This window comes from Myotis yumanensis, unplaced genomic scaffold, assembly GCF_028538775.1.
Source record: "Myotis yumanensis isolate MYYU_CA2020_CCGP unplaced genomic scaffold, mMyoYum1.0.hap1 SCAF_3, whole genome shotgun sequence".
NCBI lineage: Eukaryota > Metazoa > Chordata > Mammalia > Chiroptera > Vespertilionidae > Myotis > Myotis yumanensis.
In genome coordinates this window covers 58388595-58401683 of record NW_027223754.1, presented here as the reverse complement: position 1 = coordinate 58401683, position 13089 = coordinate 58388595, and the positions used below count along the sequence as shown (strand labels likewise).

General features: G+C 34.1%; 1 protein-coding gene across 8 annotated transcripts in view; it reads right to left on the bottom strand.

Annotated features, from left to right (window-relative positions):
• Positions 1 to 13089, bottom strand: part of MYCBP2 (MYC binding protein 2) — a 272896-nt gene that overhangs the window by 120811 nt on the left and 138996 nt on the right. For all 8 annotated transcript variants that reach the window (XM_070408908.1, XM_070408907.1, XM_070408910.1 and 5 more), the window contains 6 exons: positions 12106 to 12284; positions 9149 to 9291; positions 6872 to 6972; positions 5959 to 6177; positions 1965 to 2190; positions 386 to 504 (listed from right to left, as the gene is read on the bottom strand). In XM_070408908.1, the coding sequence (XP_070265009.1) occupies positions 386 to 504; positions 1965 to 2190; positions 5959 to 6177; positions 6872 to 6972; positions 9149 to 9291; positions 12106 to 12284 (987 nt within the window). The remainder of the gene's footprint in view (positions 1 to 385; positions 505 to 1964; positions 2191 to 5958; positions 6178 to 6871; positions 6973 to 9148; positions 9292 to 12105; positions 12285 to 13089) is intronic.

The window sequence follows — 13089 nt, the reverse complement described above, 5'->3', positions numbered from 1 at the left end:
ATCAAAAGAATTTTTCGTTTTCTTTGAGGAAACATAATCATTTTTCACCTTGATTATATTTTACTGTATGAATTAAAACATTTAGAAGAGTTACTAACAAGTTCAATTATTTACTCAAAAAAGTATAAACACCTGAGCTAGTTTGGAACAGGTGCAACTATACTAAGTTGTCAAAGGCTGAGTCATGTTGCACAGACTCCAATCTCTTCATGTATTAAAAGTAGCAAAAACAGATTACTGCACAGAATACAAAACTATTTTAAAGTATATAATCTAGCTTAAAATACACTTCAGACTTCTTAAATATAGGCAACAAATAAATTTAAGTCAATAGCAGCCGCAGAAACATAATCTTCCTTAACAGAATGAGATAATTCATTCTTACCTCATCAGGTCCAGGGCTAAATTCATACCCAATTGCAAAACATTTGAAACCATAGAAAGAAGCTTTGTCATCTTTCACATAATCTGATGCAGTCTCCAATGAAAAAAGGGCCTCATTTCCTAAGAAAAAAAGGTAACATTGAATTCAAAATCTGAAACAACTCTTACCTTCTTATATTTTTTTATTGATTTCAGAGAGGAAGGGAGAGGGAGAGAGAGAAACATCAATGATGAGAATCATTGATCGGTTGCCTCCTGCTCTCCCCCTATTGAGGATCGAGCCCCAACTCAGGCCTGTACCCTGAATGGGAATCAAACTGTGAGCTCCTTGTTCATAGGTTGATGCTCAACCACTGAGCCACACTGGTTGGGCTCAACTTGTATCTTTTATCTATCCCAGGATTGGTAGCAATACCAATTAGATTCTAAAAACCTAGTCATTTTGGAAGGGTTCCTGTATTTACTTGAATAAACCTGTGCTAAAACAACCCTAGAAATAATGGAACCACCCAAGTGAACTGTGATTTTTCTTTATGATCAAATTCTCCTTAATCAAACATCCTACCTTTAAGTTACACGAGCAATCAATTATCTGTCAATTACTAAAGTGAGTTATTCAATACCCTGGTATTTGACTTAGTCGGATGTCTTCACAAACAAAACAGGTCTGACTAGAAGAAAAAAAGCTTCTGAATTCAAACTGGTTATTAGTTTGAGGGATTATACGAGTAGTTATAGATAGCTGGTTAAAAACACAATAGATTACATATACTTTTAAAAACAAACTTTCTTTTAAAGAAAAACACCAGCAATAACAATAACAAAGGTTCTTCTCTCTCTCTTTCTCTCTCTGCCTCTCTCTCTCTCTCTCTCTCACACACACACACACACACATTCTCTCTCTCTCTCTCTCTCTCTCTCTCTCTCTCTCTCTCTCTCATACATTTTAAGGACTACAAGTGATGGCTTTGCCCAGGGGTTGAATGCCAACCTATGAACCAGGAGGTGACAGTTTGATTCCTGGCCAGGGCACATGCAGGGTTGCAGATTTGATCCCCACTGTGGAGGATGCAGGAGGCAGCCAGTCAATGATTCTCTCTCATCATTGATGTTTCTATCTCTCTCTTCCTCTTCTTTCCTCTCTGAAATCAATAAAAATATTTAAAAAACAAAACAATAGCTTTGTAGGCTACATGGTTCACCAATTTTTTGAAAGAAAGGAATTCTAGGAAGTTCTTGAGTAATGTCACCTGAGGTCAGCAGGCAACAGGACACCTACTGGGAAAAAAGATCTAATCCACTTTGTCTATAGTTTGATCTCAATTATAAACTGCACCCCCTCAATATTAAGTCTCTGCTCCAATCAAGCTAACATTCTCTCTTCTAAAACTTGGTCATGATATGCCACTCCTTATCCATTTTTCCTTACTTTTCCCTTGTAATCCAGATACATAGTAGGACTTGAAGAAATTCTTTTAAAACTTAAATAAACATTTTTAATAATTTATCCGTACTAATCATAATTACCATAAATGTATATATATTACCATATTAAACAGAAGAGAAAAAATATAACTTACCTGGCAACACTAAAACCATAGTAGGCCACCCAGAAGATCCTGAAAATTTCTTTAATTCGATCCATGAATTAAGATTTTCGTGAATAGATGTCAATTTTGGTCCATATCCTAAATTCTGAATAGTTCTGACTGGAATCAACAAACGCAGGACATCTTCTGATTGTGCAGTACCACACTGAGGGTCAAACTCGATGGTCATCCACCGTACACACTCTGGAAATGTCACCTGAGATCAGCAGGCAACAGGACACTTGCATTTGTTAAGAAGAATTAGATTTTGCTCTCTCTCTTAAAAACAGGACATCATACTTCAAAGACGATATTTTCAACATTTAAAAAATGATTTTTACATAGAAAACTAATCAAGTAGATTAATATAAGAACTCAAGTTATTAATGTTCAATATAAACTGTTCCCACTTGCAATACTTATTGCTCTCTACCTAATATTTGGTTGACATTACATAGAATCTACAACCAAGATTATTTACCCAGCAAAGCTATCATTCAGAATTGAAGGTCAGATAAAGAGCTTCTCAGATAAGAAAAAGCAAAACTAAAGGAGTTCATCACCACCAAACCAGTGTAATATGAAATGCTGAAAGGTATTCTTTAAGAAGAGGAAGAAGAAGAAAAAGGTAAAGATAAAAATTATGAACAAATACATATCTATCAACAAGTGAATCTAAAAATCAAGTGAATAAAAAATCTGTTGAACAGAATAAACTGGTGAATATAATAAAATCAGGGGCATAGAAAGGGAGTGGACTGACAATTCTTGGGGGGAAAGGGGTGTGGGGGGGTGTGGGAAGAGACTGGGGAAAAATTGTACACCTATGGACGAGGACAGTGGGGGAGGGGGGGTAAGGGCAGAGGGTGGGATGGGAACCGGGTGGAGGGGAGCTATGGGGGTAAAAAAGAGGAACAACTGTAATAATCTGAACAATAAAGATTTTAAAAAATTAATAATATTTGTAAATACACATTGATATCATAAAAAACATTACAAAGCTACTTAATATCCATAAACATTTAGCTATATGAGTTTTTATGGAATAGTTTACTTATTTAATAAATTTTCCATTTCAGTAAGTATACATTTAAGGAATATAAGTAGATAAATTAAAATAATATTTTACCTATAAAATATAAAGATTTAATGGAAAATGAATAAATTACTAAAATGTAAGGTTTTAGTCACTTTTAAGTTATCTAGCATTCATAGTATCTATTACAAATGCTTCTTTTCATTAGGAAAAAAACCTTCATATATTAGGAAAATATACTAGTAAACACACACACACAGAACTTACACACATGGTAAAAACGTAGATTTTTAGATTTACCTAACCTGAAGTTTTACTGTATATATGAGTTTATAATGGCACATAATTACATGTATTTTTAAGGCCACTTTTAAGCTTTGGTCACCATCACCACAGACAGAATTCTGTCATGGTAGTCAAATTACAGTTAAGTAGGTCCATGTTAAATAGTAAACTATGAATTGGTTGTAGAGTATAAAATGAGCCTTAACTATTTCTTAAATATAATATTAATCTAAAAAAATTACCTAGAACTAAGGCAAACATTTTTAGTAAAGGATTTTTAAAATTATCCATTTAAATTAAAAGTTCAACTTTGTTCAAAATAACATATATGTAAATTAAAACTCAACTGAGATACCATTTCTCCCATTATATTGGCAAACAGCCCCAAATTTAAGCACATACTCTGTGTTAAGGGAGGCCTTGAGAAAACAAGTACTCTCATTCATTGTTGGGGTTGGGGGGAGGGACATGGAACAGTATAAACCTCTGTGTAAGGGAATTTATCCACAACTAGCAAAACTACATATGCATTCACACTCTGAATCAGCTATCCCAGATCTACGAAACACAAGGTTCCTTATTTTACATTTGTTTAACCCAGCAATCCCACTTCTAAAATTTACTTTGAAGATATGCTTCCAACAACATGAAAAAAAACACCCAAACATATACACAAATTATTCATTGCAAAAGGAAAAAAAAAGCAAAATACTAAAAACACCTTGAATGCACACACCCATAAGACTGAATGAATAAACTTTTTTTTAAATCTCTTTAAATGGATATAGGGAGATTTCTATACACATTGTTAAAAAAAACAAAGTACAAAATAGTATATATATTGTGCTACCATTTTTAAATAAAGAAGGAAAATAAGTGTATATACATATACACATATTGTATATTTTTAAACGATGACTACATAAATTTGTATAGAAATATATAAACATATACATATATAAAATAACAATTGCCTGTGTGTATAAACATGTGTTTATGTGTGAGTGTATGTATTAGTTATGGCACTATAAATATTTAAAAACAATGACCAACCCAGGAGAAATGAGCAACTCTAGTGCTAGATTTCGGCTTTTAAATACCCATCACCCTTAAAAGGAACCAGGGCACTTTGAAAAAAATGGCTGGTTTCAGATATGAGGCAAGAAATGTATAAAATGATCCTAGAACATCTTATCATACCAGAGAGAAAGAATGCTATGAATGACAACAGGGTGTCTAATGAACACAGGAAGCGAGCTAGAGGCTCCTATCCAACAAAGACCTATGATCTAACTTCTTAAATAAAATTCAAGGAAACAAAAAAAGAGAGATGGAGGGAAACCTATGAACTTAAGAGATAGAACCAATCACAATGTATGGATCTTATCTGGATTGTAATTCAAATAATTAAAATATGCATATTTGGTGTTAGAAAGGAACTATTAGTTTTTTAGTGTGATAATATGGCTATTTTTTATGGGTCCTCATATTTTAAAGATACATAATGAAATATCCATGGTTGTGCTTTAAAACAATTTACGAAAGAACAAAATGGGCAGAAAATAAATGAAATAGGTTAGGCCAAGAGGTGATAACTAACTGTTGAATCTAGGATGATGGATAAAATGAGGTAACTGTACTAGTTTGTCATTTTATGTTTACCATAGTCTACAATAAAAAGCTAAATACTTTATAAACACATAAAACAAACTTATAATTCAATTCTCTTCAATTTACATGATACAATTTAAAAAGCAAGAAATAAAGATTTTGAATACTCTATATTATATTTATAAATGTTTCATGTATTTTTTACATTATGTACAAAAGATTACTTTTTCTTTTTTAATCCAGACACTTTTATTTACACTTTAAAAAGCAAACAGGCCAACCACAAAGAATGGTTAAGAAACATGAAGAGGGCCCTGGCCAGTTTTCTCAATGGTTAGAGCGTCGGCCTGAGGACTGAAGAGTCATAGGTTCAATTTCAGTCAAGGGCATATACCTCAGTTGCGGGTTCAATCCCCAGCCCTGGTCTGGGCATGTGTGGAAGGCAACCAATCAGTGTATTTCTTTCACATTGATGTTTCTCTCTCTCTTTCCTCCTTCTCCCTCCCTTCCACTCTGTCTGAAAATCAAGGGAAAAATATCCTCAGGTGAGGATTAAAAAAAGAAAGAAACATGAAGAGGTTCATTTGTACTATTAAAAAGTTGTAGTTCATCCATTATCTGTATAAATACTTTTTCTGGCAACAGCAGTAAACTTTTAACCTCCCATTAATAGAGTACTTTAAATCCTACATTATATATATAAATTGTGAGAGCTGAGGCTATAGTACAAACAATTTCAGTTCCAAAAGTATGCTTTTTAAGTTTTAATGGTTCTATCTACTATTAAAATATATAATATGCAGTTAAGCATTATATACTGCACTGTACTTGTAAAAACTATGAGAACAACTCTTATAAACCCTGCAAAACTGCTCTTTAATGATAAAAATTCCGTTCTTTTGTGTATCTGACAATGCCTAATTACCTTGTGATTCTCTATGTTTAAATAATACAGACGAAGTTACACTTCTGAGCAGAGGCTAAGTATCCTTTAAGATATCATTATAGAACATCAAACCAAGTTTTAAACTCTCCTTAAAAATCGGTGCCTACCTTGTAGTGCATCACACATGCAGGTTTATAGGGGTGTTCACTCTCTATGACAGCATAGTGATTAGAGGTTGTACAAGCAGAGAGGCCTTGTTCGGGCTGGTTTCCTGTGGTGCTATCAGTTGACTGATTAGGATTGAACGCAGGAGGCGCATACTTCTGATTCAAAATGGCAACTGAGGGAAGCAGCTGTTGGACAAGGCCAAAGACTTCTACAGCAACCTAGTACATTTACATATATAAAAGAAAAGATTAAGTGAGATAATAAATGTGAAAGTTGCTTTAAAATTATTATTATAATTATTGGTTATTCTTATTATTAAGAATTCCCATCTAGAGTTTCTTTTAGCTACGTGTTTGTTTAACAAGAAATTTGTTCAATGAGAAAAAAAGATTTATCATAGATGTCTTAAATGTTATATGAAGATAAATTAGTCTGTATTTTTAAATACTTTTGCCTTTTTGTGATCTACAGTAAATTAAGTTCACTCAATAATTATGGCAAAGCATCAATAGTTTATCATTTCTTCCTTGTCTTGACTATTTCACAATTTAAAAAATACTCCTCTCCTTTTATACTGGCTATTTTTATTCAAAATGGAAATTTGGCATCAATCTCATAAATTTAAAAATTTCAGTTAACTTAAGCTTCCCTTACATGCCATATTTCTAAAATATATTTCCTATTCCCAAATTTTTCAAATGTAAAGCCAATAAGTAAGCATAGCAATGCAGTAAACAATACCAATAACACAAAGAGATTTAATAATTTCTATCAATTAACATGTCTATCTCTGCTTGTTACCTGTAACCCAGGTACTTCAAAGATTAAAATATTCTTAAAGAAAGGATACAAAGTCTAAAAAAATGATTTTGTTTAAAAAAAGATTCAAAGTTATAAAATTAAATTACATACCTTGGGAATAGCAGCAGCTACTGGTCCTATGTAGGCTATAATAAGGGGAAGCAGCATGGAAAACAGACTGGAAGAGCTAAGCAGTTCTGGAATGTCATCAGCTAAAAAGGGTATTAAAACTATAATTAGAAAGTAATTTCACTGTAATGAATATATGCTGTACTAAATTTATATTTTATTATTTTAAGCAAAATTATAGTTGATGTCGACGAGTGCTTATCAGGACCTGACACTATTGTAAGGGCTTTATTTACATGTATTATCTCAATCAATAAGAAACTTTTATTATCACTACTTTTTAGAAGGGAAACCAAGGCACATAGTGTTTAAGTACCTTGCCCAAAATCACACATCTGTAAAATGATAGAGCCAGGATTAAAACCTAGAGTAACAGTCATGATTTTAAACCACTACTCTTGGTATCACACCTGGCTTTTTGTGACATTAGGCAAATTACTTAATCTGTATATGCCTCAGTAATCACCTATAAAAAAGGATATTAACAGTACTTCCCTTATATGATGTTATAAAGATTAAGTGAGTTAATATACCTAAAATACTTAGAACAATTCCTATACATATTAAGCACTCCAAAAATGTTTGCTGTTAAGCTATAATGCCTTCTGTTTTCCCATGTAAAGTACTTTGCTGATGGACATTTTACTCATTTTTACCCATGCACATGGTGCTGAAAAATAAATTGAGTCTACACTATAAAGACTTTTACGTTGAAAGCCAATCAATTATTCCAAAATACTTGTTTTTAAGTCAGCTATTGCATCAGAATAGGCTAGGTGCTTATTTAAAAACTAGAGGTCCAGTGCATGAAATTCATGCACTTGGGGAGTGGGGGGGTTGTCCCTCAGCCCGGCCTGTGACCTCTCGCAGTCCAGGAGCCCTCGGGGATGTCCAACTGATAACTTAGGCCTGTTCTCCGGGGAGAGAGGGCCTAAGCCGGCAGTCAGACATCCTTAGCGCTGCCACGGAGGCAGGAGAGGCTCCCGCCACTGCCACTGTGCTCACCAGCTGTGAGCCCAACTCAGGGCTTCTGGCTGAGTGGCACTCCCGCTGTGGGCGCACACTGACCACCAGGGAGCAGCTCCTGCATTGAGCTTCTGCCCCCTTGTGGTCAGTGTGTGTCATAGCGACCGGCCATTCCGCTGTTCGGTTGATTTGCATATTAGCCTTTTATTATAATAGGACTAGAGACCCAATGCATGAAGATTCGTGCAGAATGGGCCTTCCTTCCCCTGGCTGCCAGCACTGCCTTCGTTCCAGCCCGGAGCTGCCTTTCTGCCTTCCCACGCTGCCCAGAGGCCCGGAGCAGCTGGGGTGGTGCGGAACTCCTACATCGTCGCCATGGCGATGACACAAGCATCCCACCCCTCCCCTGGCTGCTCAGTGTCTGTGTATGCAAATTAACCAGCCATCTTTGTTGGGTTAATTTGCATACTCACGCCTGATTGACTGGTGGGTGTCACTAAGGTACGGTCAATTTGCATCTTTCTCTTTTATTAGTGTAGATAGGATACAGATTCCTAGCCCAGCCAAAACCCATAATTTGAATGGGCCAAATATTCTTCATTTTTAGCAAGTTTCTCAGGTAATTCTGATATGCAGCTAGGCTTAGGAACAAGTGTTATAAGTAACAGTAAGGTGGGTGTGTAACAGTGAATGTTTTTGTAAATATAACTCTATTGCCAGTGAGGAAGAGGCCTCGATAACTAGACAGGGAATAAGGGAAAGGTGGCAGTGAGATTATTAGGCTGTGATCCACCCATAAAAAAGAGGACATATGCTTGCACCATGGCACCCTGAACTAGGAGAGAACAGACAGAATGGAGAATACAAACTGGAGTTTCCGGTGGGAGAACTCATAAAGCTCAATTTAGACAGATGAATTAGGGGAAATGTCTAGGGTTACTCAGACTTTGGGTAAATGGCAATAACATTACTGGAAATAAGACATATAGGAAGAAAAATTGGTCTAAAGGAGAAAACAAAATGCTTTTTGACTATGAAAAGATAAAGTTTACACTCAGTTTAATCAAGAGTTTTTCTTTTACTAGTTTAAGAAAATAATAATTACCAGGCTTTTGAACATTCTAAAAAAGTCTGCAATGCTGTATGAAGTATATGACTGATCCAAAATGATTGTATGTGTATGTGTAGATCTACAATGAACAAAACACTCTGGAAGTCTACCAGATGGTTCCTCTTCAGTAACTGTGCATAATTAACCTAATATGATGATTATTAAGAAAGTAAAAGTCTTACCATCCACAGCAAGAGCTCTGTGCAAAAGGTCTTTTGCAGCTCGAACAACGGTGCTTACCACAGAGAGAGCTCTGCTACAGTTTTTATCTTCCTCATTGGCTTTACTCAGAAGTTGGGACTGTAAATCTCCATCAAATTCACTCCTAGAACATGAATAACACATGAGATTATTTTACATGGTAGGCAAAACATGATCTAACTCTAGGAATCATATCTAAATCAGAGCTCCTCATATACAGTTTAAAAAGTTAAAATTTTAAAAAGTAAATAGGTAATTATATAATTTCAAGGAGCAACAGGGCATCAAAAAAAAGAACATAGGATATAAAGTTATTTTAAATAAGATCAAGGACAGTCTATCTTAAAACTGCTATTAAACAAAGGCCTGAATTATGTATTTTTAAAAATTCTGAGGGAAAAGTATTCAGGCAAAAGGAACAGTAAGATAAAATTTCAGAAAGGAACAAGATTGGTGAGTTCAAGGACCAGAATGCAGATAAGGGTATCTGGAATGAAAGGAGAACAAGTGACAAGGTGGGAAAGTTAGATCACGTGAAATGAGTATGCCAAATAACAACTTTACATTTTATACTGGAATGGGGATGGAAATTTATGAGAGGATTTTGAGCAAGGGCAGAACTTGAAATGATTTACATTTTCAGTAGATCACTCTGGCTGTGCTGTTGAGAACTGACTCTAGGAGGGCAACACAACAGGAGGGAGACTGGTTTAGAGGCTATTACAGTTATCCAGGTAGAAGTGATGGCTTGAAGTAACTGTTAATCATGGGAGTAATCTGACATTTTAAAGGTACAGCTGTCAGTACTTGATGAACTAGATGTAAAGTAAGAGAAAAAAGAAGGCACGACCACTGATGAGCATGCACCTCTTCTTGTGTACCGTACTATCGGAATACATTATTAGTAATTAAGTTGAATCTGCCTCCTTGCTAGTATTTTAAAAGTATAGATCATAATGGATTCTCTTAGAAGCATCATACTTTGTATACTCTGTTTCTCTGTGTCTCATTTTTTATTGAGCATTAGGGAATGCAGTATTTTAATTGTAACTTTGCCAATATCTTGTCACCACAAAAGGCAGGATTACACTTTTTTTTCTTCCAGGTTGAGTTAGTGTAGTGTATTCTGGATTATCAAAATACTCATATAGTTCTGGGACTTTGAAATGGTATATATTCATGATGTGTAAAAAAGTATGATATATAAAACTGTACCATCTTAATTACACAAAAATGGAAGCTTAGTTGTGTAGATACACAGGGGAATTAAAAAAATAAGTCAGACTGTAAGCTGCTTGTGGTTATGGATGACTTTGTTCTTTATTTCTTGTGTTTTCAGTTTACTATTATATGCACATGTTAACTTTAAAAAAAAAGTTATTTTAAAAACCAAAAGAAAAAGAAACAAGACTCCAAGGAGTTTGGCTGAAACTGTAGATGAGAAGAATTACTTTGGACACATTAAGATTTCTATTAGCCAACTACCTAGAGCAGCCTTAAAGTGGATATATGACATAGAGGTAAGAGTGAGTGTTTGATTTCCTGCCTGCAATCCCAGGGCCACAATTCTACTAGAAGCATGTCTGTAGGCAAGGTGTTTAATCACTGTCTCAGTTCCTCATCAGTAAAGCAGGGATAGGAAAAGAGCCTACCCCTCATCAGGTTACTGTGAGGACTAGCTGACAGCACAGGTAAAACACTGAGAGCATTGCATGGCATACAGTAAGTGCTCATCCTACATTAACTATCACCATCATTTCTATTACTGTCACTCAAATAAAGATATCAAAGTGGAAACTAGATATTCAGTCTGGGGCTCAGATGAGATAAAAACTAAAGATATAACCTTGGGAGCCTCAGAGTAAAATGGTATTTAAAGTTAAGAGATTTTAATCTTTAAACTTAACTATTTTTTTAAATTGAAGCTAAGTGTATTTATGTTAAAGCTTGGTAAAAAACAATCAAGACACCTGAAGCACTGTATTATGTAGAAGATATGTCAATTAAAGATATATCTTCTTTTGTGTATAACATAGTTTTTACTCTATGATTTGTGAAAAGAATAATGTAGTGTTTCCTGTAGTGCTATGTGACAGTTTTCATGACGGGTGAAATGCTTAAAAAAACCTTTTGTACTCAGCAGCAACATGCCAATGTAGCTATTTAATGTGTATTATTTGTATCCTATTTCACATGGAGAAAGGAGGTAGAAAGTCTACACTCAGGGAAACTATTTTGTGCTAATTGCCCAAGCAGTTTCTCCAGATTGTTTATGAAGAAACAGAAAACAGCAAACCTCTGAAAGTGATATGCAATTTCAGTAATTTGATGCAAAGTCAGGTTGAGGACAAAAGTGATTGGTACACACTACTCCTTAGGATTCCAGCTAAGTTGTTAAAACAAAAATTTAGACTCAGAAATGTATACTTAGAAGTTTTTTAAACCAAAATAATATTTTTTTATGTCTCACTATTTACATAAGAAATGGTTTTTGTTAAACACATAAGAAATATATAATTTTATACTCTAGTACTAGAGTCATAGACATAAAAATATTCTGCAGACTGGACAACAGAATCAAGGCAATACTAGTACTCGGGTAGAATTGATTGATCACCATTTTTAGGTATTTTTGGAAAAAAATACATTCCATTTAAATTAGAAACTGCAGACCACAAACTATAAAAGTGACAACATAAAAGTTTCAAATATATTATCGAAATAATGAAAATTTCAAAGTATTCACCTTTAAGATGAAACTGAATTTAGATATTAAAAATGAGACTTTTTAAATATTAATTAGCACAAGTACTATGTGCAAAGAAGAGATACTGTATAATTTAATTATAATTTACCCATTCAGCGTATTTAACTAGAGAGTAAATTATGTATGTTCTACTACTTTAAAATAGTTGCTGATTTCTATACACACACCTACCGATAGTAAAGTATTTGTGGAATCTGTCCTCTGGTTTGGTTTGTGCCATTACTACTCAAGCTGCACGTGCTGAATGTAAACGTCACACCATCAGGGCACTGAACTGTGGTCATTCCTCCATCTCCATTGGCCGTTCGGCTTCCATAATTCCTCAAGCGCACAGCATATTTAACATTTTCCTTCACAATAAATGTAAAACATGTTTATGTTTATTCATAATGTGTAGAAATATACAGAAGGATCTCTCAAGTAAACTGGGCAAATATATTGAATTTCATTGTCATTTATATAGATAATTTGTTTACATGAGTTTTTAATGAATCAAACAGGGTAACTAACACTTATTGATATTTATTTTTTAACAGAAGCTGTCCTGAGTACTTTGTGTGATTTAATTAAATTAATCATTAAAAAAACCTCATGAAGTACTGTTATTATCCCTATTTTATAGATGAGGCATTTGAGGCACAGAGAAGTTAAGTAACTTGCCTGTAGTCACAAAGCTAGTAAAAAATGGAACTAGGATTTGAATACAGGCAGTGTGATTCTAGTTCTTGCTCTTAATAACACTACCAAGAATTAGCCATACTAAAAGATTATAAATACATAAGACAATATTTTCTTTGAATTTAACTTTTGAAATAATTTAAAAGAGAGAAAAATAATGGTGAGTCCATTATATTTTTATTTTAAGAAAATATACTCAGAGACAGAAATAAATAGGCAGATATACAAGAAATATCCATAGGAAAAAGTTGTCCAAAATATGATGCACTATATATAGAAAATGTAAGATACAGATACTGATAACTTATGATTCATGATATAAAATTCACAATAAAGGTTTTTGGTTTCTGGTATCTGAACTCTTTGGTGAGGTTTCTGGTGAACTTACCTAAAATTCTGCTCTATAATGAAAATTATTACAGTTGACTGCAGCATTACTTTATTAATAAGTATTTTAGTATTAAGTAAAATTTCTGT